Source organism: Polistes fuscatus, unplaced genomic scaffold, assembly GCF_010416935.1.
Source record: "Polistes fuscatus isolate 324 unplaced genomic scaffold, CU_Pfus_HIC Scaffold5, whole genome shotgun sequence".
In the NCBI taxonomy this organism is placed as follows: Eukaryota; Metazoa; Arthropoda; class Insecta; order Hymenoptera; family Vespidae; genus Polistes; species Polistes fuscatus.
Genome location: NW_025113129.1, coordinates 9,796,041 through 9,821,105, shown reverse-complemented (window position 1 = coordinate 9,821,105; position 25,065 = coordinate 9,796,041). Strand labels below are relative to the sequence as shown.

The 25,065-nt window shown below is 33.8% G+C and overlaps 1 protein-coding gene and 1 long non-coding RNA gene across 2 annotated transcripts in view; both read right to left on the bottom strand.

Moving 5' to 3' along the window:
* LOC122522343 overlaps window positions 1-22,550 on the bottom strand; it is a 46,350-nt gene extending 23,800 nt beyond the window's left edge. Inside the window, exon 1 of the mRNA XM_043643386.1 lies at window positions 21,577-22,550. Coding sequence (XP_043499321.1) covers window positions 21,577-21,634 — 58 coding nt within the window. The 5' untranslated portion in view covers window positions 21,635-22,550. The remainder of the gene's footprint in view (window positions 1-21,576) is intronic.
* A 662-nt stretch (window positions 22,551-23,212) lies between these two features.
* Window positions 23,213-24,428, bottom strand: LOC122521988. The gene is made up of 3 exons (XR_006304964.1): window positions 23,958-24,428; window positions 23,531-23,730; window positions 23,213-23,371 (listed from the first exon to the last, which is right to left on the bottom strand). It is a non-coding gene; the product is annotated as an uncharacterized LOC122521988 (long non-coding RNA).
* Between the last annotated feature and the right edge of the window lie 637 nt (window positions 24,429-25,065).

The window sequence follows — 25,065 nt, the reverse complement described above, 5'->3', positions numbered from 1 at the left end:
AGAACTTGTCCACGCTGAAACTTGTCGGTATTTGCTAACGATCACCAACAATTCTTATCATTTCTTAGAACTGTACGCGACGAAAGAAAAAAAAAAACAAATTATTTTTATTCGAATTAATTTATTACAATTATTGCTGTTTAAATTCAAAGTACTCGACGTACGAGTTTAAATTAAAAATTATAATGCAAGACGAAATAAAAATGAATGAATGAAATAAACTATTATATTAGAAACAATTGTAGATTTTCTTTTTAAAAAAAGCTAGACAGTTAAAATACAGAATTAAGATTTTAGAATGGAAGAAAAAGAGAAAAGAAACGATTACCATTTGCGTTTATTGTGCAACGATTACGAAAAATCGAGTGCATCGAAACGAAGCGTTTAAACGTCACGCTTTCTGAAGAAACCTCGGACATGTATGTAGGTGAAAACTTCTGCTATTAAATCTGAACATCTTTTAATATGAAATTCTTTGATTATAAAGAAACAAAAAAAAAAAATTTCACATAAACTCAACCGTAATAGAAATGAAAAAATGACTGATCATTCAAATAATTACAATTAGAACAAACAGAATATTTAACATTCAATGTATATCTAAATGATTACAAATCAGATCACGTTGATCAATAAATATGTAAATTACAGTGCCTTATTAGACGACGACTAGAGAAAATAACCGTTACAAGAGATCTATCTATAACTTCATTATTTTTGGTTAGGCGTTCTGGTATTGAGCTTTACGAGCTCATAAAGAAGGAGAATTTATAGATCGCGTTAGTTCTTAAGCGACACTGCGGTTTGTCTTCGGCGCCACTTCGAAGCATTTAAACAACCTCAGCTATTTATCTTTGTGATTTCACATCCAAGAATATTAATTACTCCCTTTAAATTCAACCATAACAGATCGTCAAACGATCGATCATTTACTTCCCATTAATTAAGAATCCTTATTTTTCATATCAAACTTTGCATTTCATAATCTATAAAAAAATATCTTTAAAATTGAGATATATCTAAGAATAAAAATTATAAAAATATTTTTTTGTCCCCAAAAGTGTCCTTGAACCTTGTCCTTGTTCTTGTCCTTTTTTTCAAAGATTCTTTGTCGACATTTCTTCTTTGTATAACTCAATGGACTGTATCGCAAAACACTGTCGGGTCATTAGGAGGCCTTTAATCGCGCAATAAAAGTCTTCTGTCTTCCTTTTCCCTTCTCCCCTTGCCCCTGCCTTCTTTCTCTCTCTTTTTAGTATACCAAGAAAATCAGCACGATTCACATCCGGTGGTCTGGTGCTGCTGCTGCTGCTGCTGCTGTAAGAGAGTGTATACTTCACTATGAGAGAAACCTTCATCTTCTTCTCAAATAAGAGAGAAAGAAAGAGAGAATGGTAAAGAAAAAAGGGGGAGAGAGTGAGCTTGCAAAAAGCGACCTTGGATAATCCTGACTGGTATCCCTCGATCGAGTTTCGTCCTCGCGGCTAGGATCCAACAGACTTAGCTGTTAGTCGGCCATATGGTCGAAAAAGTGGAATCGCATCTTCTTTGGCTTCTCCATCATCATTTTTAATGTGGTAGACATGCCAAAACCGTTGCCAGATGATGCTACAACCGAGAACCAATATTTCCAGCCCTCAATCCCTCCAATCCCTACTCTCCCTCCGTTTCTTTCTATCTTCTTTTAGTCTTTTTTATTCTTCTTGTTCTTCAACTACTTTTCAAACGCAACTCACCAATAACCTTCGCGTGTAGCCAGAATTAAGAGCTTCCGCAGGACAAAAGTATAGGTATTATCGGTCCGGTGGTCCGACCTTCCACGTAGTTTGACTCGTCGATACAACAAGACCCCAAAGATTGTTCTCCGAGCTAACCCAAGCAAGGATCTTTACGATCCTTTAACGATCATCGCAAAAGGTTTTTAGATTTTCACGCTCGTTTCCCGTTTACCACGTCCTCGTCGTCATCGTCGACAATTTAAAATCGATCGCCGTCTTTGAATCGTAAATATTCCCAAGTTTTCGCAAACTTTAGGATTACTTTCTTTTTTCTTTTTTTTTTGTTTGTCGAAGAAAAGTTCGCGTGAGTGAAAAGAACGAAGAAAACGAAATCTGCGAAAAAAGATTGAACGGAGATGAGATGAAGAAGAACAACAACAACAACAATAAGAAGAAGAAAAATAAAAATGATAGGAGGGAGAAACAACTCTCGGACAAAAATTCTTTTCCCATGAATCTTGGAGCCGGAAGAAGCGGTACGTACGTATACACCTACCGGAAGTCGGTCAACCCAAAGAGAGGCTTGGAAAAAGGCGAAAGGGATTTAAAAGATGTGGAACGGGAGAAGTGAGCCCCTAGCTGAGCACTTCTGCGAAGAACGAAACTTTATCGGCGACCTAAGTAAGGACTCGTTTGTTCTCCCTCAAAGCAACAACAGCATCAGCATTAGCATCAGGAGCAGCAGCAGCAGCATTAACAGCAATAAGAATAAGGAACAGAGTACTTGGGAACCTACGATTTCTCGTCTCGGACGATTGTAAATGAAAACGAAGGGGAAAAAAATCACAAGGAGGGTTGGGGGAGGAGGGAATCGAAGAGAGACGGTGGAAAGCAAAAGAACCGTAATAAGAGATAAAAGGGTTCGTTACACAAAAGAGGAACCGGATGATGCTGCGGTTCGTTCGGTGGAACGGCTTACAAGTAAAGCGTCATCAACTTGCCGATCTAATCGTCGAACGTACAACCTCCGCGACGATCATTTCCGCCGTTTTAACCACCCCCCCCTCCCTTAAAAGAAACGATACTAATCTTCTTTTCTTCATCCTCTCGCGTAAATCTCTACAAGTTTTTATTATTGAAACATTATGACAAAGGATGATGACGTATACACGTGCGTATGTGTGTGTGTTGATTTGTAACGTAAAAAATGTTTCCTCAGATTATCCTAATTTCATTGTAATCATTTTTATCCTATTACATTTTTGTCGATTTAAAATTTGTAATTTTTGTATAATTTTTATAAAAAAGACATTGATTAACTTATTCGATTTATTTATTAGGGTGATAGTTTAAAAGAAATAGACGTGCACACCTATTTTGTACGGCAATATATCGAGTTTCTTTCAAAGAAAAAATGAATCTTGGAATTCTGGAGAGTAACGATGCCGACGGTGCGATTAGGGTCGTTTAGAAGTCACGGACGTATTATGGATAGGGAGCATATCTTCGAGTCAATTAAGGAACGAGAGACCGCACCTGTTCGTTCTTCCTGCACTCCTTCTTCTTCTTCTTCTTCTTCTTCTTCTTTTATTCTTATTCTTTATCTTTTTCTTCTTTTCTTGGTCTCCTCCTTTCTGCGTTCGTTCGCGTATGCGCTTTCATCTTCTTCTCCCTCCGATCTTCTTTCTTTCCCTTTCGTGCCTATTTCTGCGCTCATTACGTTCAACCAACGAGAGGTCGCACGAATCGTTCGACTTTATTTCATCCTTGAAATTAACCATTAATGGGAGGAGAATCTTGCACTGAACAGAGAGAAAGAAAGAGTGATAGAGAGACAAAGAAAAAAAGAAAACTTAACTTTCTCTCTCTCTCTCTTTCTCTCTCGGTGTGTAAAAATTAAAGCGAGAGAATCTTCCCGAAGCTCCTGAGGTTCCGTGATGCGAACCATTTCTAATGTAAGACTAATTATAAAGCATCGTCCTTATCGAAGAACCAGTTTCAAACGAGATCGTTTCCAGCTGCCAGAGAGTCAAACGGAATAAAAGATATTCGTTTTTAATCATAGGTCTATAGAATTTACTACCGTGACCTTTAAATTCTTGCAATAAGCAAAAAATATATTTAAAAAATGTAACATTTATTTGCTCACTGTTTTGTAAAAATTGATTCTTCAATATGAATAATAATTTGTCAATATTTATAATAGAATACAAAAATAATGATTCATTATGATAGCCAAACGATTTAGACAAGTAAAAGAATCGAAGAACCTTCAAATTTAACTCATTGAATTACTATTACGATCATGTTAACGAGTTAAATCAATTATATTTTGTTATTCATAATTTATTATAATTACTGACTACTTAAATATAGTAATAAAAATATTTTCCAAATACTGATACTTATAAATAGTAGCTAATGTAAGACAAGAAAAAGAAAGAGATGGAATAATAATAATAAAAAAAGAAAAAACTAGACAACTATTCCGTTCAAAAAATAAAAAAAAAATAAATAAAAGGACTAACACTTTGGATGCACCTTGAGTTTTCGATGTCAATCTAACTCGCGAACGCGAGCAGAATTATTATACGTACGTCCTATTCGCAAAGATCGTAGTAAGTAAACGTTTGCCTTTATTACTTTTTTTCTTTTTATTTTTTCTTTTTTCTAAATGTAATCGCTTCGTTTCCTGTTGTCAGCCGGCTGTCTGTCGGAGTATAAATATACGCGCGTGCGAACACCACCAGGATGCGCATGGCACGGCTAAACGAGAATATATCGACGTTTACGCATCGTCGATTGAACGAAACTGACGTTAAAAGTTAAAACAAAGAGGAACAGTTTACCTAATCTCCTTTCTTTTAACATCCAAAGTACATAAATTCCGTAGAACTTTGAAAAAACCCTCCATGTTTTTTCGAATAATTGAAATCGTGAAAAAAAGTTTTACCTTCGTTATTTTTTATTCTTTAATTTATTATTAGATGACTGCTTATCATTTCTGAGGGTCTATTTTGTTACTCGAATGATTTAACATTAGATTCGTGAATTATAATTTCGTATTTAATAACATAAACATTTTTTAATATTAATTTGTAATAATTTAAATCGATTTTTTCTTTTCAATTTATATTTTGTATATATTTGATTTGAATTTTTATTATTATATTATTGTTTGATTTGATGTTATATTCTCTTATCTATAATAATCTATAAGATTATTTAATTGTTTAAGCGTGCTCAGTAATGCGGCGTGTTTCATTGTCATTAAAAATTAGATATACAATAAATGCTTGTAAATTGGATATTAATGTTCAAGAAAGAAAGACAAGAATAAATAAAAATAAAGTAAGAAAGAAAGAGAGAGAGATACTCATCGATAATATCAGCACGTATCTGTAGACATAGTGCGCGAGATTATCGATTCGTGAGTTTCACAGTCTGGTCCAAGCTTTCCTGCTGCGTAACAACACGAAGGAAGTTCGCAACATGAAAGTTACCTCCCTTTGAGAGTTCCTCTCTCTCTCTGTTCTGTTTTTCTTATTTTCTCTATTTCTTTCTTTCTTTCTTTCTTCATTTATTTATTTCTTTTTACAGTGACTGGACTTATGAAAGCAACATTGAAGTAAATGCGAATACTAACTTGCATACGACGATGCAACAAAATCTCTCTTCTTTGCTTATCCTATAAGAGTTTATAATAATAATAATAATAATAATAATAATAATAATAATAATATAGTATTTAGTATTTCTCACATACATACACAATATCTTTCTCTTTCTTATTGCCGATGCAAAATCAACGTGGTGTCTGACGGAAGCAAGGCGTTTACCATTACCACTGCTTTGCTGCTGACGGCACTTAATCAAACATCTTCGTTACGGTACGTTCAACGCATTACGATCTAATTTCTCAACGGTGTGATTATGTGCATACTTTTTTCTTGTTTACGATTTAAAAAAATCTTTGTTAACACCTTCGAAATAACGACAATTATTTCATCATTTTCAGAAAATATTGTTCAATTATTATTACAGGATAAGAATAAAGGTTTTCTTACTGGTAAATATTACTACAGTTATAAATGAGATGAAATTATTTATAGCTTAAATGAAGCAAGAAAATATTACAGAGGAAAACAGATTATAGTCGAGTGAGTTTACGAAGAAATACAATCGAAGTTTTTTTATAATCCCATAACGTTGTTCGTAATGCTCGTCCAATAAACGATCGAGAGAAGTATAATTTAGTTTACGATTTAAACAAACTTTATTTAACACCTTCAAAACGACATGACAATTATTCAATCTCATTTCTAATAATAATATTATTAAATTATTATTGCGCGAGAAACAAGTTTTTTTTTCCCTCGCTAAAAAATACCAGCGATAAATTCGATGAAATGATTTTGAGCTTAAATGAAGCGAAATAAAATAACGGGGTTGAGTCTGGGGGTGGAGGTTGAGGTTGAAGAACAAAATGATGGTCGAATGAATTTACGAAGAAATACGATCGAAGTTTTACGTTGTTCATCGTGCTCGTCCAACCGATCATTGAAATGTCCATGCCGATATTGATCTACGGAAAATAGGAACGGATTTTCAAACGCTACAACCTAAGACTATTATATATGTTTCTCCTTTCTTGAGAAAAAAAGAAAAAGGAAGAGATAGATAGATAGATAGAAAGAAAGAAAAAATTTCTAAATATAACGGTCTGGCGAACATGGAGTGGCGAAACAGCTGAGCGCGCTTCGTCGAAGAACGGAAAGCTTTGAGAGAACCCAGCTCTCCACAATTTTCTACTTTCGTATACCGAAATTATCGAGCAAGTAAGCAAGCAAGCAAGCAAGCAAGGAAGGAAGCAAGGAAGCAAGCAAAAGGGAAGGCTGAAAGTTCACGAGACTGAAGTAGGGATAGAGAAAATAAATCTTCTCTCTTTTTTGTTTTTTATTTCTTTTCTCGTTTTTTATCGACAAGAAAAACGTAATTTTTACTCTCTCTCTTTTCGTATAGAATGAATTATAAGTACAATAAATAATTCGATGATTCGTCCAGGAGGGGGGGAGGGTATACTTTGAGAATAATATTTCCTCGTAAAGAAAAATAAATAGTTGCTATTTATTAGGGTAAATATTTTCAAAGATATATTTTGATTTAAATATTAAAAAAAAAAAAATAATCGTAATTTATAATCAAATATTAGCACATAACGTTGAACGAAACGTTAATCACTTTTTGAAAATATTGATAAATCAATATATTCATAAATACCGAAACATTTATTTAACAAATTACTGATCGAACAAATACAAATGAAAAAAAAAAGAAATGTAGGCACGTGACAGACGAGTCCATCCATCGGTGTTAACGTCATATGGCTAGGCCAATTAGGTTACAGTAGAAAATATCGGGGAAGAATAAAAAAATAAAAGAAATAAAAAAAATAAAAAAAATGAGCAGAAAAAAGTGCAAAGAAGATAGCACCTGTCGATCCGAGGTGTCACGTGCCTTTCCTCGGTGGGATCTCTCTGCTTCAAAAAGTGTGATTCGTGTTCGCGTGCGAAGCCAACGTGTAACTGTGAGAAAGAGAGAGAGAGGAAAAAAACAGAGGGAAAGAATGAATGAAAAGAGAGAGAGAACATATCCGGCTTTTCACGAGTGGGACATATGTCGTACGTGCACCAGCAACAGTCAGGATGTTGAAACCTTATCGACGAACAGGACTCGATAAACTTCTTCTCTTCATTAGATAGATTCTAATGTCATTGACTGTGTCTCCCGCATATTCATGTATTCACTCATACATACATATGATTAAAGTCCTAACTGCATCGCGTGCTTTTTGTATCCTGCAATTACCGGAGAATTTATACGCTGATATAGATTACATACCCCGCGATCTGTGTAATTATTAGTTATTGAAAAAATAAATAGATATATAAATCAAGAATTGTTAGATACAGTCGTTTGAAATCGTTCCCTTTTAATACTTATAAAATAAATTTGTTCGATTATATATATATAGCGTCCCAAACGTCGCATCACCGAGAAAAGAATAATAAAAAATTAATGTTGGTTTATCAATTGAATTATTGGGTTGTTTAGAAAGTTCGTATAGATTTATAATTGGATATACATATATTCGATAGTTATTTTGTATATTAATAAATATATAAAGTAAATTAATTTAATAAATTTAATATTCTGAATTATATGCTTAAACGATGGTCTATTTTTCTTCATCTTGTATCATCAAAATTATTAACAGACAAATACATATGCATAAAAATCAAGAATTGTTGCACTTGTTAGTCAAATCAAAATAAGAAATATTTAAGTAAAACAATTGAAGTTTCATAATAAATAGTTCATCTCTCTAATATTCCTAATATTTTGATAACCGAAGGAAATATTTTTTCTATACATAGATCCTGTTCTTTTTCTGAAATTGTTGAACTACATCCAGCATTTAATATTGTATAAAATGATATCTAAATGAAATATTTTGGATAATGCTTAAATGACGATCTGTTTTTCATCATCAAATATTATCATTGAAAGTCAAGGAATAAGCAGCTACGAGGATAAGCTTAGTTCCTCGATAGAATACGTAACGCCCACGGGAAAGTCGAATAAAACGCATGCCTCGTCCGTTCACGTATACACCACCTATCACACCACACACAACATTCTTGCGGAAGAATAATCCAAAGAGAAAGAAAGGTGAAAAGTATTCATAGTCCCTCCTCCTCCTCCTCCTCTTCCATATCAACTTCCACCTCCTCAACTACCTCCTCCTCCTCCTTCTCATCTCGTTTGCATTAGTAGTTGCTCGTATACAAACGTCCAAGTACGACGAACTCAAAGATCCCAATCAATAAATTAAATATGGAGGAATAAAATGAATTAATAAGTCAAATGTCAATTAAATAATGAATAAAAACTATAAAGAATATCAAACTTGTCGATATAGGGGATACTTAATTACTATTACACTTGAAATATACTAAATCTGATAATAATAATAAAAATAATAACAAACCTTTAAATAAGCACTACTTTCGATCTCGTAGAATCGTTTAATAAGTGACACTTGAATACGTAATAACGATGTAATCAAAAGATCGCGTGCGAACTGATTTCCATTTCTAAGGAAAGAAAGACCAACGGAGAGGAGAATGACGGTGAAACGAACGGAATGAGAGAGAGAGAGAGCTCGTGACGAAAGGTAAAGCAAAAAATGAATCGAGAACAGCATTGTCTCTATCTCTCTTTCTCTCTCTTCGAAATCTTCTTTCATTCATTTCAACCTTTTGCGTCAGCTTTGAGAAAAGTCTGGCTTTTGAATATGTCTTATCACCTTTGAAAAATCTTTTTCTTTCTTCTTGCTTTAATTCACTACTCTAGGACACTTGCATACCTTCGTAGAAAAGAAAAATGAAAAGAAGAAGATGATGAAAAAAAAGAGAGAGAGAGAGAGAGAGAGAAGAAAGGTAAGAAATTATAAGGAAATGAATGCAGTATGTAACTCTTTGGATGCTTACTCTAAGGTATCTCGAGTACGTCATGTGGAACAGGTGCCACCCTGCTTGTCCACGTAAAGACAGAGTTCACGTTCCCTTCACGACAGTTAGACGAGCGTATAGAGAACGTGTGTTCACTTCTATATGTATATATAATACAGGAGAAGAGTATGGGCGCGTGTTCGAGCTGCGTAAATATGGCTCGCAGCCCACGTAGAATCGAGAGAAAAAAATACCAAGGTATACATTACGATAAAGACGGCTCTCTTCCTCTTCGTCTTCGTCTTCGTCTTCGTCTTCGTCTTCGTCTTCGTCTTCGTCTTCGTCTTCGTCTTCGTCTACTTTTCTTTTCTCTCTCTTATTTTTTTTTTCTTTTTTTTCTCCCCTGACTACATACGTAAGTATGCATATGGTTTGAACATTCTTTCAGATAATTTCTCCTATTTATCTCGAAATTATTATTAGCAAGATAATTTTTTTTCACGAGATATTTTAAGATCGTATACCTTGCATTTTTAAGTTATTATTTATTAGGTTAATTTTCATAATATTATAAATAAGGCTGTATTTATGGATACGTGTATGTTATTACTGTGTAAGTGGTACAACACGATATTAAAAACGTATAAACTAATTTGTCGATATTTAAATTAATTCTTACTCCATATCCGACATTTTTAATAATTTCTAAAATGCAATTAACTAATTTTTTATTGCGTAATCTTTTCGTAGATAAGAAAAAGATTGTTCTTTAGAAAGAATTGACTAGAAATCTTTTTAGAGATAATGAGATTGACATCATCGTGGTTGTTATCAATGGCATCCCACCTAAGAATGGTATTAGCAAATTATAAGAAACTTCCGGTCGACTCCTTCTATTTTCTAGCTTATGACGTTGGTCATTGTTGCGTTGCCACCGAGTGTGACGACCTGACAACCTCGATACAAGCTTAACACTAGTTTCGTGCGCTGAGATTACGTTCGCCGATGAGAATCCCGTCGAAAGAGGACGCGTTCCTACATAAAGTATAATGCAAGCATCTCTTTCTTATTATCTTCATATCTAGTCACGTGATCTTTAATACTTCTAATGGATAAAAATAGAGAAAGGATAGACAATTCCATTATGTTTGAATTAATATTCGACAAATTGCATTTAATCAACGAAAAAGAAAATAATTACCGTAGCAAATTGATAAAGTATACAATTTTTAAAGGATAAGAAAAAATTTCGAATTAAATGTTACGCAATTACAAAATATATGCGTATATAATAAATAATTAAATGCTACTATGAAATAAATAAGGATGATAAATATTTTTCGAATGGTATATAAGAAGATATATAGAATGAAGTATTATAATTTCAATAAAAATTCATGTTTTTCGTATAATTGCTGTTATAAACACTCAAAAGATCAAACACACTTTCTATCTTTTTGAATAATTTTCTCCTCTTTTTTTCTTTCTGCATATAATAAATTGTTTCTCCAAACATTCCAAATATTCTTTAACCAAAGGAAATATTTCTCCTATACTAACACCCGGTTCAAATTTTGGCACAAGCGATCCAAGCTATAATCTTTCACGGACCAAACATCCGGTACCTCGTTCTCTCTCTCTCTCTCTCTTATTCTTTCTTTTTATTTTTTTTTCCTGTCCGCGCGAGTGAGTGAACAATTTCCGATCCGCCTTCTCTCAAATACGATCTTTGAATTCTTTTCGAAATAATCAGTAATTTTGGAACCGTCATTCCTCCCCCCAAAAAAAACGGAAGTTCTAAATCGAATTTGTCATTCGAACGATTTCGTATATTACTAGGTTCTACTCGCGTGACTACATTTATTTATTTATCTATTTCTTCTTTCTCTCTCTCTCTCTCTTTATTCCCTCCGTTTCTCTCTTTTCGTTAGTTCGGCATTTCGTGTCCGGAATTAAAGGTCTCTCTTGCATGATTTTTTTGAAGGATCTCTCGTCGCTCGGTAATTTTCGAATTCTCGAGCAAGATAATGATATGAATTTTCTTCAGGGTTTCTAGACGATGTTCTTGAAATTATCCCCTTTCTACGCCGTCTGGTCCTACGTTTTTTCCATTTTTTTTAAATATTTTTTGTTTCCTTTTTGGTAATATTATTCCGTCAGTTCGACACGTTATATAGCTTCTTAAATTTATTCAACGAAATATGTTCGACCAATTTCACTTTCAATATGTTCGAAATAAAACGAATTCTTTTATCTGGAAAGAAACAAATTTGAATTACTAACGATAACACTTTCTCTTTCTCTATCTCTTTAGCTATTTTATTTCCCTCCCTCAAAGCTTCAGCTTTCTCTTTCTTCAAATACGCTATGCAATCCCTTCGTTCCAGCGTTCAAGCATGGAAAGGAAGACCTTTCGTGGTTCGAACCCTAGTTAGAGCATCATTTATTATAATATCTATCCGGTTACGGGTCATGGTTTTGGTTTGTTGGGGGTCTCCTGTGATTATTAAGGTTTCACGAGGAATCATCTTACCGGGACGTCTATCGTTAACTTCAAACCCGATGTTCCTAAAATCATTTTTACGAATTTTCAACCTAATCACCAAAACAATACAATCCAAAAAGACACATACACATATAAAAAAAGAAACAAGAATCGAAAATGAAAGAAGAGAATAAATGTTTGTGTTCAAATATCGGTAACAATGTTTGTATAATACATTCGAGTTGGAACAAGTATGAAACTTCCTGTAGGATTGTTCAGGGATGAATCTCAGGAAAGGATAAAAGACGTTTCTTATATCTGTGTTATACACACACTTACTTATAATACTTCACGTATTATGCTCGTACAAGTACTTACATATTTGCAAAGGTATTGTTCGGAATCGCGAAGCATGAAAAACCAGAGACTCGTTCGTAGCTCGTGCCAAACTTTCAACGTTCCCAAGTACAACACGTGTACATTTATTTTTACTTCTTATAGATAGACGTGTATATATATAAAGAATAATACACCTATCTCTTTCAAGAAATTGTTTGATAAACGTTGTTAGAAAAAAAGAAATTCTACATATGTGCGCGCGCGCGTATAATCAAGTTTATTTATTTCTCGTGGATAAATATAAACTATGAAAATTCTTGAGAAAATATCTCAAAATAATAAAAAAAAAAAAATAACGGTTACTGTAGAGAATAAATTAATCGTCACACGTCACCTAATTACCAGACGTTAATCTTTTTAATTGCGAGCGTTGTCTAAACACTTGGACTCCCATGATTTGAAGTAGAAGAAGGAAAAGAGAGGTTGCGAAAAGGTCTCAGAAAGATAAAAAATATGTGTGGAGGCACAATGGAGTCTGTAAAGTGCTGCGAACCAACCATAACTTCTTCTTCTTCTTATTCTCCTTCTTCTTCATATTCTTCTTCATATTCTTCTTGTAGGACGATAAAGAAAGAGGAAGATGATAGAAAAAGGAACAGACGATTCTATACTTTCTTTCTTTCTTTCTCTTACTGTCTTTTAAGAAGAAAAAAGAAAAAAGTCGCGCGTGTCGCAGGAAAACGAAGAGAAGTACGGGCCTGCAGTCTCCACCTTGACACGAACATCTGCTACGCGTATGTCACCTACTTCCGACTCGAAATTCGCTCTTAGCCCCACCACTGCAGCCGTCGTCCGGCCTCCTGTTTGCCATTCAATCCTTTCGTGTTATAAAAAAAAGGAGAGAAAAAGAGAGAGAAAGAGAAGATAACGTATGCGGGTGACACGCGATGAAGGCATCTGCATGAGTGAAAATCGAAGGTTCGAAAGTTTCCAGATATTTCTACGAAAATATTTCTACGAACAAAAAAGCACAGGTAATTCGATTTCACTCGAGTTATTTAATTCTAACAAAACAAAAAGCTCCAATCCATCTTTCATTTATTTGATCAAGATTTTTATTAATTAATTGTAAGATATTAAAAAATAATTTAAAACGTTATAATATATTAGTATGGAATTATTATGCATTAGCATAAATGTTATTAAAACTATTGAAAAATTTGTTGATATTATAAACGCGTGTTATTTTTCATATCCTTAATACAAATTTTCCTAAAGATAAATCAAAAAAAAAATCTCATGATTGTGAGTGAGTCAACTTTCCTCAGCGAGAAATCGCAATTGAACGCGTAGTAGATGCCGTTACGCGTCGTTGGGTGTCCCCGAACGAAGGTCTCTGATGTTAAATAGGGGTTAGGGCTTTCTACCAACACGTGGCCCTGAGCATTCGAGCATATTGCAATACAAGACACGTGGCCCACTTGCAAGAAACATCTCGATAAATCGCTACTCGATATGATCGCATCCGAACCTTATTCAAACAAATTTCTATACACGTAGAAACTTAACAAATAATATCTACGATCAACGTTATTATAAAAACAATGCAAAATCGAATTAAAAATCAATTAAATTTGATATAAATTATTTTTTCATATTAATTACTTTATACTCAAAATTTTGAACATTTATAAATTAAACAAAAATTATCACCTTGATTTTTCATCCAACTTTTGCGCGCATTATTTTTTATATTAAATAATTCTTACTCAAAAGGTGACCTCACGCGAATATTTTTTTAAAAAAGAAAACTTTCTGAATTAAGAGAGAAAGAAGAAAATCAAGATTGGTTAAAATCGTACAAAATCATTGAAATTGGATCTGTACTATTCGTGATATCTATTGGTAAGGTGATGCCACGTGACCTCTCTTAAAAGTCTTTTCATTGAACAAGCAGGTCTTCGTCGTATCGATTGGCCGAAAAGAACCCCCTCGACGTTAAGGGTGATTTAGTATACCCCATGGTACATAATACCTACGCACTGAGCGTTGGTATTAAAGTTTGATACTTTGCGTGGGTCGAAAAAATACATTTCGGAGGCTGCAATAGCAACCAGTCAGGGGTGGTGGTGTGTTGCAGTATACACCGTGTTCGAGTAAGCTCTCGAAGATGAATGTGTCTGAGTATTCCGCACCCTCCAACGAATTCGACGATGACCCTGCTTTTTTCTTTCCCCATATTGAATTTTTCAACGATCCTTAAATATTTTCTCATGTGTTTTTTCTTTTTTTACGAAAAATTCTTTTTCTTTTTCCCCAACTAATTGTAAAATCTTGTCCACATTCGACTGAACTTAAGGAAGAGAAAAAAAAAGTAAGAAGTTAATTAGAAAATCGTTAGAATTACGAAATACGAGTCGAACGATTAAACGGTATAATTTATCAAGTGTAAACGCATGATGAATTATGGATCGAGAAAGCGATCAAAATCGCTTTTCTAGTCTGTTAACGATGTCGACATTAATTTCGTACGATTATAAGATACTGTATATACCTATGCGTGTGTGTGTGTGTATGTATGTGTGTATGAAACTGTCGATGTTATCATTAATTTCATATAACTCGTAAGATGGTTACGTGTGTATATAAGATTGTGTCATGTGTTTATGACATTTCATTCCTGAGGATAATATTAATGCGTTATTTTCCAGATGAACGAGTTACTCCGTTAGGTAAAGGCGGAACACTCAAAAGGTGTTATGAACGAGGAGGAGAGTTGTGGGAAAACCGCATTGCGGCTTTCCGAGTATTTCTCTCTCTCTCTCTCTCTCTCTCTTTCTCTCTCTTTCTTTCTCTTTTTCTATATCAATCCCTAGCTCTTTTCTTTTTTACACGAACAGACTAAAATCAAGAAGCCATTGAATTTCCGGTAAACAAAGGGACCATGTTGTTGTTGCGCCACAGGATGACACGAAGAGAATCCCGTGTTCTGAACAATAAAAGTGCCAGGATGATCGGCGTGCGATCTATGGAAATCCGAATCGTTGTGCGATCACGCGCGAACTTTTGAATTCCGCTTTCTTCTCTCTCTCTCTCTCTGTCTGTCTATCTTTCCCCTCTCATTTGCGGTTATTCTAAGAATCGGAAAATTATCAGAGATCAAATTTTATAGAGGTTGATCAATAAATAATGTGAAGATTGTTTTACGTTTAATATTTCGTTTTTTAATAAAAATGAAAATTATATCTGTATGAAAGACACGCTAATATTTTTTTATATTAAAAATTCCGACATTACTACTTATTGTCCTCCTACCCAATAATATTTTGAATCAAATCAAGACTTATTGAAAATTTGTAAAATTTTCAAACTGTAGTTATTTAGAAAAGAAAAAAGAAAAAAAGAAATAATGATTGCACTAGATTTCATAATGAAAAATTTGTTCTAACAAAACAAATTTTAAATCGTAAAATATAAATAAAAGTTAGACGTCATCAGGTGAACGATTATCTGAGTTAGTTGAGTGGTTGTCGATAAACGTCATCTTTATAGACGTTCGGTTAGCACGCAATGGAAATCAATCGGTCCAGCTGGTGCATGATTCATCAGAGAAATATGAGAGAGAGAAAGAGACGAAGGGATAAAAGAAGACAAACGAGGACCACTCTTTCTCTCTCTCTCTCTCTCTGTCTTTCTCTCTTTCTCTCTGGATATTCAGCTACAATCCTGAACTTGTTTCAAGAAATTAACGAGAGTATAGCGATCGTAAATCCGTAAACTTAACGATCGATGAGTGTACACTCGAAACACGATCTTCAATATTTTCGATCTACCAATTTGCTTCTATCTATAACATATATATAAATATATGTACTTACTTAGGTATATATGTATGTACGAAGAAGAGGATGTTTGAGATTGTAACATGCTCCCGATCGTAAAAGCTATTGAATGATTAATCGAGCGACAACCATTAACTCTTAACAAGATTGGAATTGCATTTTTACGAGGCTACATTTGAACAACCAACAAAAAAATACACAAAATCAAGCAAATTCTGGTATTAGTCAATGAAATTTCTTCCCTGATTCATACCTTGAATAATAATTAAACATTATAATATCTTCTTTTACTTCAAAACACAAGAAATACAAAATCATATACATTCTGTTATTTTTCAATTAAATTTCTTTTCTAATTTATATCTTAATAATAATCCAACATTAATATCTTATGTTAGACTTCAAAATGTTTCTTTAATCATATCAGTTAGCGATCAGCTCGTAAATTACATGAGAAAGCAAACGAGTCGAGATAGTACACACGAGATCGTATAAGTAGTTGAAAAATAAACGAATTTTATTATCTATTCTCATACAGGAACTCGCATGCATACGCGCATTCACACTCTCGATATAAAATAAATTATTTCACGTCATAGATACCTGCCACAGCACATGCATATTCAATACTATATCCTATAAATGTGATACTAATCGATAATCAATCGTAAATGGAATTCTTAAGATCGATTTTCTTGAAATCGTGAAATAGCATTAAGTTTATTAATAGAACATTCAAGTATGAAACACGTAAGTAAGTAAATACATACTTATATATATATTATACTAATGTGTGTGTCACCGAGATGTATAGGATTGATTTTCTTGCTTCTCTTGGAACACGATCCTCAAGCATGACTAATATTACGATCAGATAGAATTGTTAATACCTGCTTGCTACTAAGCATGCAAAACTAAGACTTAAAGTACTCCGACACTATAGAAGAACTTCGTGAGTCGAATTGCTACTCACGAAGATGTGTATTTTCAAGCTATGTATCTTCTTGTACCATCACCAACTTCAACGTCATCGTTAACTTTCTAAAGCAAAAAACTAACCTTTAACAAATGGACAATTCGTACGAATTATTTTTAATAAAAATCCTAAACCACGATAGCGCACACTTTCGTTCCGTTCAAGAAAAATCTAAATTCTAATTTCTTAAAAAACTGTACAATTTTCTTTTTTGTTAAGACAAAAGTATTCTTTTTAAACGAATCAAAAAAAATGTTCAAAGGCGGCGCAGAGCAATTCGATTATCTTCCAATTGAAGATAGTTATTTGGTTCGGGCAAGAAACGATACGAAAGGTTGATAGGTAGGAAGCAATTTACACCTCTTTTCGGTTGGGTGCGAGGGTCTAACTAAAAAAAGAGAGCTTCTGAAAGACCATTAAAGGCTGACTCTACGGAATATAAAAGAAGAAGGAAAAGAAATTAAGAAACCGTAAAAAGAAACGTTCTTATTTCGTCCAATGGTCAAACTTTATTTCTGTGTCTTTTGAAGATACTAGATAATCTCTGAAATACATCCAGAAAACATACTACATATTATGTCCCTCTTTTTTAATCTATCTATGTAAGTAAATACATTCTCAATGCATCTACCAAGAGTGAAGAGAAATCGTACTAATTGCACTAACGAGACTGATCTAACGCAGAAAGTGCATACAAGCTTTCTATTGCTCGATCAAAGTTAACCGAGTATGACATCTGTCCCTTATGTCTATCCTTTCTAACAGACACAATATCTTACGTGAAACATTAATCCTAAACTCGTCGTATTTAGAAAACAAAATAAAGAAGGAAGGAAGGCTTCTTACTTAGCCGGTTTCACCGATGACGACGGCCGTTCTCGCGCCATGAGAATCATACATCATCGCCTTGGTGACAGCCACGAGAGAATAACGAGAGAAGGAGAAAGAAACAGAAAGAGAAGAAGAAAAAGAGGGACGTTCTTAGCAACCAAAAAGTTCTCTCAGAGAAGCAAGAACGAGACAGACGGAAACAAAGCAAACCATACTATTAGAATTTATATTAAAATCTAAAACAGTAACGATCATTTATTTTATTTAAAAAAGGATTACCCACGACGAACGATAATTGATCCAAGTTCAACAGGTAGTTAGGACTCTCAAAATGACCTAAAATTATTTAAACGCTCTGGGTTCTATCATTTTATTGTAGGACATTTATTTTGTAAAAAATTACCAATCACCAATTACCAAAAAACAATAAAATTGACTCCTCAATTTATATATTATAGAAATAAGATACATGCATGCTACGAATTTTTGGCTGATACTGAAGACTTTGTGGGCATTCTAATACTGTTTTATATTTCTATTTAAAATCTTTGAACTCAATTTACTCAATTTCGGAATCATTGAATATTTTAACTTTTTTTGATCCAATTTTTTGAGAAATCAAATAACAAATTTGGAACTGGTAGTGTAGAATTTTAATCAATTTGGATCAATTAAAAGGGTCTACTAAAAGGCAGATGTACCATGAGTCGATATTTTAAAATCACTTGGTTGTTCCTCCATTCGACTCGAGTCGAACGTGATCGCGATACATTTATCCATACTAAACGTTCCGCTCTACTCCACCTACGTATAACATACATCGAAGAAAAAATTGTTCGAAGTATTACTCATAGCATATCGGAAGTTGCTAGACATTTTTTTCTTCTTCATCATCATCTATTTTTTTTTCTTTTTATTCAATAAGGTTATACTCTTTGTATAATATATAATAGTTTATGAAAAGTGATCACGTATCATCGATTATCGTTCGGTAAAGAATCGAAGATAGTAATTATAAACGAGGAATTTACATATGTGTATGTGTATGTGTGTGTGTGTGTTTGTGTGTCTGTATACGTGTGAATGTGTATAAATGTAAAGGTGGGTTGTCTAAGATCGGAGAACACCGTGGGCGGGCGAATTGTGATCCTTCTTAAAGATCACCCTCCCTTATTATAAGTACCCTTCTTTGTAAAAGACGATATGCTATTGCGAGTTCTCCAAAAGTCCTTGAAAATTTGTAGGAAGATATCGCGCGCGGGTGGTCTCACTTATAGTTCCCTTCCTCCCCTTTATTTAAAAGTATAATACATACTTTAAGGTATATGCAAATAGGTAGGTTGATAAGTTTGGAATTAACAACAACAAAATAAACTTATTAATTTTGTATTCAATATAAAAATCGACACGAATTCTTTTTTTACGGGCAACTTAATACTTCTTTTTTTATTTTGATTAGAAATTATAAAGTATCTTTTCACATCTTACAATTAGACTCAGTTTAAATGTCAGTTTGACCAAACGAATAAAAATATTATTTTTGTGTTAGGTTGATAATTATTCATCCCATCCAAGTATTTATGCTCTTACTTATTGTTAGATACTCGTTAATCCCCTGATCGATTTCTTTTCAAGGAAGCTGTAATTTATATAAACGACACAAATTTGAAAGAAAAATTCTATTTATGTGTATACACGTGTGATACATGCAGAACGGAAATAAGAATTCTATTTAAAGAAGAAGAAAAAATACGAAAGAAAATCCTTCAGGATTGATTCATTCTCAATATATTCAACAAAAAAAAGGATCCGTGAAAGGCCCATCCTGAACAATTACACGGATGTACCGAGTATTGGTTTGTAAATGCTTTCCTAGCTATTGTATACTTGTAACAATGCAAACACTATCAAAGGAATAGAACCTGCGAAGAAACTTTATTTCCTTTCTTATTCTTTTCTTCTTCTTTCGGAAACCCGAATAAACCCGAATAGACCTGTATTACTGGTCTACCAAAAACCTAATACCGAAAATATCGAAAAACGTTAGCAATCCTTTAACAACGATCTCCATTTAAAAAGAAAACCCGAGTATTTACAATTCGATCTAAATTTTTAGAAATTTAAAAGACACGAAAAACATCTTCACCCCTCCGACCGAATTTGGTCAGGTATCTAACTTTCTCTTTTGTACTTTTTTTTCTACATAAAAATGTTTCAAACAAAAAAAAAAGCTACGTGACTATGAATGTAAATAGAAAAAGAAAACCGAACAAAATACTTCGATTTTCTTTCTGATCGAAATTTAAATCCGCTCACGTTTGCTTCAAGAATTTTCTTTCGCGCTTCTATTCTCCAAATCTTCTTTTTATTCATCCCTTTCCCTAATCCCGAATTTCTAGAACAACGTATATGCATGTTTGCATGCGTATATATTCTAAAAGTTTGAAGAATTTTATTTAAATTGTTCACCTTTGTATGATAAGGAAATGAATTAATTCCGAAGAATTCAATTTTATCTTATCTGCATTTACTGCGAGATCGATGATGCATAATGATAAATAAGAATACAAAGGTATTTATTATTACTATTATCTGCGAATAGTTTAGAAGCAAAATATGGATCGTGGAAGAATCGTGACGTTGGATATCGTGTGTTTTATAAATAAAAATTTTCGTTTGATCGATGATTAAGAAGGTATCTTAAATACGCAAATAAACAGTGTTTTATCACGGAGTTTGGATATTATAAGACAGAAAAGTGGAAGCATCTGTTTTCAAACTTTAGAATATCTTCTTACGTCAATGGACGTTATTAATAATTTTTAAAATATGAATACATACAAACAGAGTGTTTTGTAACTGCTAGGGCAAACAAGCAGGAAGAAACTAACATTAATCAAAAATGTAAAATAAAATTTGTTCGCATAAGTTTCTGTTATTAAGAAAAATTATCTTTACAAATTTGTCGAGTATGTACTTGTAAACTTGACTGAGCTTGCAACCCTGGAAGTTAAAAGCCTTGTTCGATAAGCATAAGAGTAGAACCGATATAAGAAATATCATTATACTAACAATATTTGTGAACATATTAAGAAGCACAAAAATATTCTCCGAAATACCCGAAAGTAAGATAAAGAAATCCATCAAGCTGAAACTAAATCGAGTGCATGCGTACTCAACAAATTTTTCAACGTATTTTTCCCGAAAACAAAACCTTATATTAACAAATTTTATTCTACATTTTCGACTTATTGTTAGTTTTTTTTTTTATATAGAATCACCCCCTGCTCCGTTTGTACTACCAATTATAGGACACCCTGTGTATATATAGAAAGAGAGAAAGAGAGAAAGATATGTTAGAAAATATAAAGAAATCGAGAGCGTAAAAGAGGGATATACAGAGAGTTCAGCAATCCGAATCGCCTATGAGAATTCATCGTTACAAGCTATGTTATAATTCCAAGCATCGCGTGGTTAAGTATAATGCTGCTACTCCATACTTCCGATACCGTTTCTACGGAATATATCGCTTAACGTCATCGCTCTGCATTTTCGTTTTCCGTTTCTCGGAGGAACGACCCTATGAGGAATGCTTTTCCTGCCCGTTGTCATTAAATATGAAATCAATCATTAATAATAATAATCATAAAATAATTACAGAAATAATCTATGTAAACATCAATTATCCATGTTCACTTCGTAGAATAATTATGATCAAATTAAATAATAAATAGTCCGTTACCCCCAATATAACAAACACGATCAAGGGACTAATTGTAAGATGCAAATATGAAAATCGTTTTTAAAAAAATTCGTTGACATATATAAAATCATAACGTAATAAATAAAAACAATAAAACGGTGTACTCACTTTGACAGTAAATGCCGCCGGCGAAGATCAACAGCGTCAAAACGAATCCAGTAATCATCTTGATGGTGAATTGAAATCCGATGTATACCAGAAAGTCTTTTCTTCAAATTTAAAAATTAGAAATCGTTAAAGGATGAGTGTAACTCGGAACGTCGTTTAAAATGTTCTATCTATGAAAAAGATAAGCACACCGGAGTGGGGTGCATCGAATACGAGTTTGTCCAAGAAATTTCGATTAACGAACGAATCGTCTATTGAAACTTTTAAATTTTCTTCAAGAAGATCGGTTCTGTTCTTTTAATCTCTCTTCGACGAGCGTGAAGTCTTTCTCTCTCTCTCTCTTTCTCTCTCTGTCTCTTCCTTCTTTTCTTCCTTCCTCTGCCTCCTGTTTCTTCGGATAACGCACGGTGAATCGGAGCGTGTAGCACTTTCCACCGTGAATTTTATCGCGAACCGTCCGGTACACCGTTCCGCGCTCTACCGGTCAACCGGTCAACGTTTTCTTCGCCTTTTCTCGAAATCTTCGACTTATCTAATTCTTATTTTATTCTATACAAAATATCTCCTATTATCCTTTTTAAATAATTTCACGTGCAAATTGATCTTTACGATTTCCTTACCACTCAATCTCTTTTTCTTTTCTCTACAACCATTTAATTGTTCAAATTTGACGCATGTCAATAAATAAAAAAAAAAAAAGGAAAATAAAATAAACAATCAACTCAAACGTATATTCGAATGAACAAAAATTTAAATTATTTCTATCTAAATTGATCTAGCAGCCTATTCGTATACTAACTAGAAGCGAAATCAAAATGACAGACGACAGGGATGATAATTCGTATCGGTAAATAATTCGCGGCGTGCGAAGTACAGATCAGCGTCCGCAGAATAGCGATCCGCTTCCAACGGCGGCTCGCAAGCGAATACCGCTGAACACGACGTTCTTTCGAGTTCCGTGCTGCCGGTATAGGTGCGCTCTTTCCCCACCATTCAACTCCAGCAGCCGAATCATACTACTCCCACTCTTGGGTAACTACCGCACACGAGACACCATCAGTCGCTGCCAAGGCGAGCATCTCGGAAGGAGTATAGTCATTCTCGACCCTCCATCGAGTTTCCTCTTCGTATTTTCTTTACCCTCTTCATCCCCACACACAGACACACACATACACATTATTATCGAGCACGTAAAGATTTTGAATAAGAAACTTGGTAATCGTATCGACAGCATAGATGTTCAAACTTCAAGAAAATAAATCTTCCGATAAATTGCTTTCTGAAATAATAAAAAAAAAACAAAGAAATATTAATCGTCCGCTTTTGAAAACAAAATATCGTTATTTGTTCGTCCATGAAAATTTTGAATATGATTTTAATAAATAACTCCGAAATTATAGATGTTGTACATGCATAGTAAAGATCGATGAATGAATGAAAGAATGAATGAATGAATCGAATGAATGAATGAACACTCGACGGCGCATGCGCCACATACGAGATTCCATTCCCATTCCAATACCAGTCTCACTTCCATTCTTTTATTCTTTAACACAGTGCGGCATGTCTGGTGAATGCACAACAGGAGTAGAATCCGTAAAAAGGTTTGTTCTACGGACCATTGACGACGTTCTTATGTCAGATATTGTGTTTATTCACTGATCAGTTTTAAAATGAAACATCTCTAATTCGAAGAACTTTCTTACATCGAATTGATTATATTCTGTTTTTATTAAATTTGATTCATATTTTAACATTTTCATGATACTTGGAATTAGCAATTGTACTTTCAATTCTGAAATTATATAAAAGGAAAATATATGAAAGTATACAATTACACTTATTTGGATTTACTACAATCTTTTTCGAAACAAAAGAACTAAACTTAAGTTTTTAATCTTTTTTCAAAACACCTATCCTAAGGTTTCATCCAAAAAAATCTTCAAAAACGCACCTTTTTAATATGCAACTAACGTAGACAGATAGGACGCCGCAAACGGGACTCAGAAACTTGTTTTACTTGGCAACTCACTGTTTTGTCAATGAAATAGCATCGTGCGTTTTCTTAGAAGAGAAAAAATCTTCCTCGCAGCAGGATACAGTGATTGCACTTCTTCGACCGGTACATCAATGTTATCGCTTGATTTGATCTTTCTGCAAAGTAATCATACTTTTTTCTTACAACAAGAGATTAAAAACAAAAGAAGCAGTTGGTAAAATGCGTACAGTAATTAAGATGACATTGATTGTGAATAAAATATTCGAGATAATTAATCGTAAGATATAAATAAAAAGCTTAGTATCTTCATTTGATTATGAAGAATTTGTTGTCATCCAATTAAAGGAACGTTAAAAAAAAATAATCAAAAGATTAAACTTACAATTTATGCATTAACATCGCGTATGTATCTTGTTTGCGCGTCATCGAGTCTTAAGATAATGACTTAAATCGCCTTAAAACAAACAACTTGATAATCTTGATTTAAGAGGACTCGGATCCCACCTCACGCAGGCATAGCATGCATCTGCTGTATACGCCAAGCCCTTATCTGAATCGCTTAAACGCCCTCTGGCGCCCATTAAGTCCACAGGAATGAAATAATCAGCTCGAGCCAATTCGGGACCAATTATGCGCGTGCCGGAATGAGGTACCCTTACAAAGGGCTCCGAAGTTCAAGATTGATGTAGGTAGGTATACTTAGGTATATATATATAGGTAGTAGGCCAAGACCCAATTCATGGATTCATGGGATCCACCTGGTCGTATTTTCTCATTACCATCGTACCATAGTAACGAAGGGTAGTCACGTGGTAAGCGCAGAACCATGTTTTCTCGATCGTTATTATAATTATTATCAAATGTATCATTAACAATAAATTTCATCTTTATTTTCTTAAACACATTTCTCATTACCAAAGTATATACTAGAATATACTAGAAAGTCGAGAAATATTATTTCCTTTAAAATTTTCACACCAAATAAACAGGAGGACAAAATTGAAATCGAGACGATTGTAGAAATGTGATAGGAACAATTATACGATCATTCCTCTACGAGCATTTTAATGGTTAAGTATATCCTGTTAAAAGTTATATTCATTAATTAACAGGATCACTGCGTGGCTCTTAATTGAGATGTAACTCGCTAAGAATCGTTGCGATTAGCATACGACGAGCCTGCTTCGCTGCTTGTTCTCTTGGTCCCACGTAAATTCTGTCGTTTAAACTGGTTCGTACGGTCACTTCTCGAATACATCAATGTTAACTAAATATTATTCTACAATTCCGCTGATCGATTACGTAAATGATCAGAAAGAGAATAAACAGAATGAGAGAGAAAGCATTTAGATGTTCTGTGTTACGAGTTTTAGAAACGCCGAATTATTAATGGTGACGACCAAAAACGTATAGTTTTACTCTTTCCATCCTGTTACCCTGTTAAACGTGCGCGCACGTATCCCTTGATATCTGCGCAACTACTATTCCGC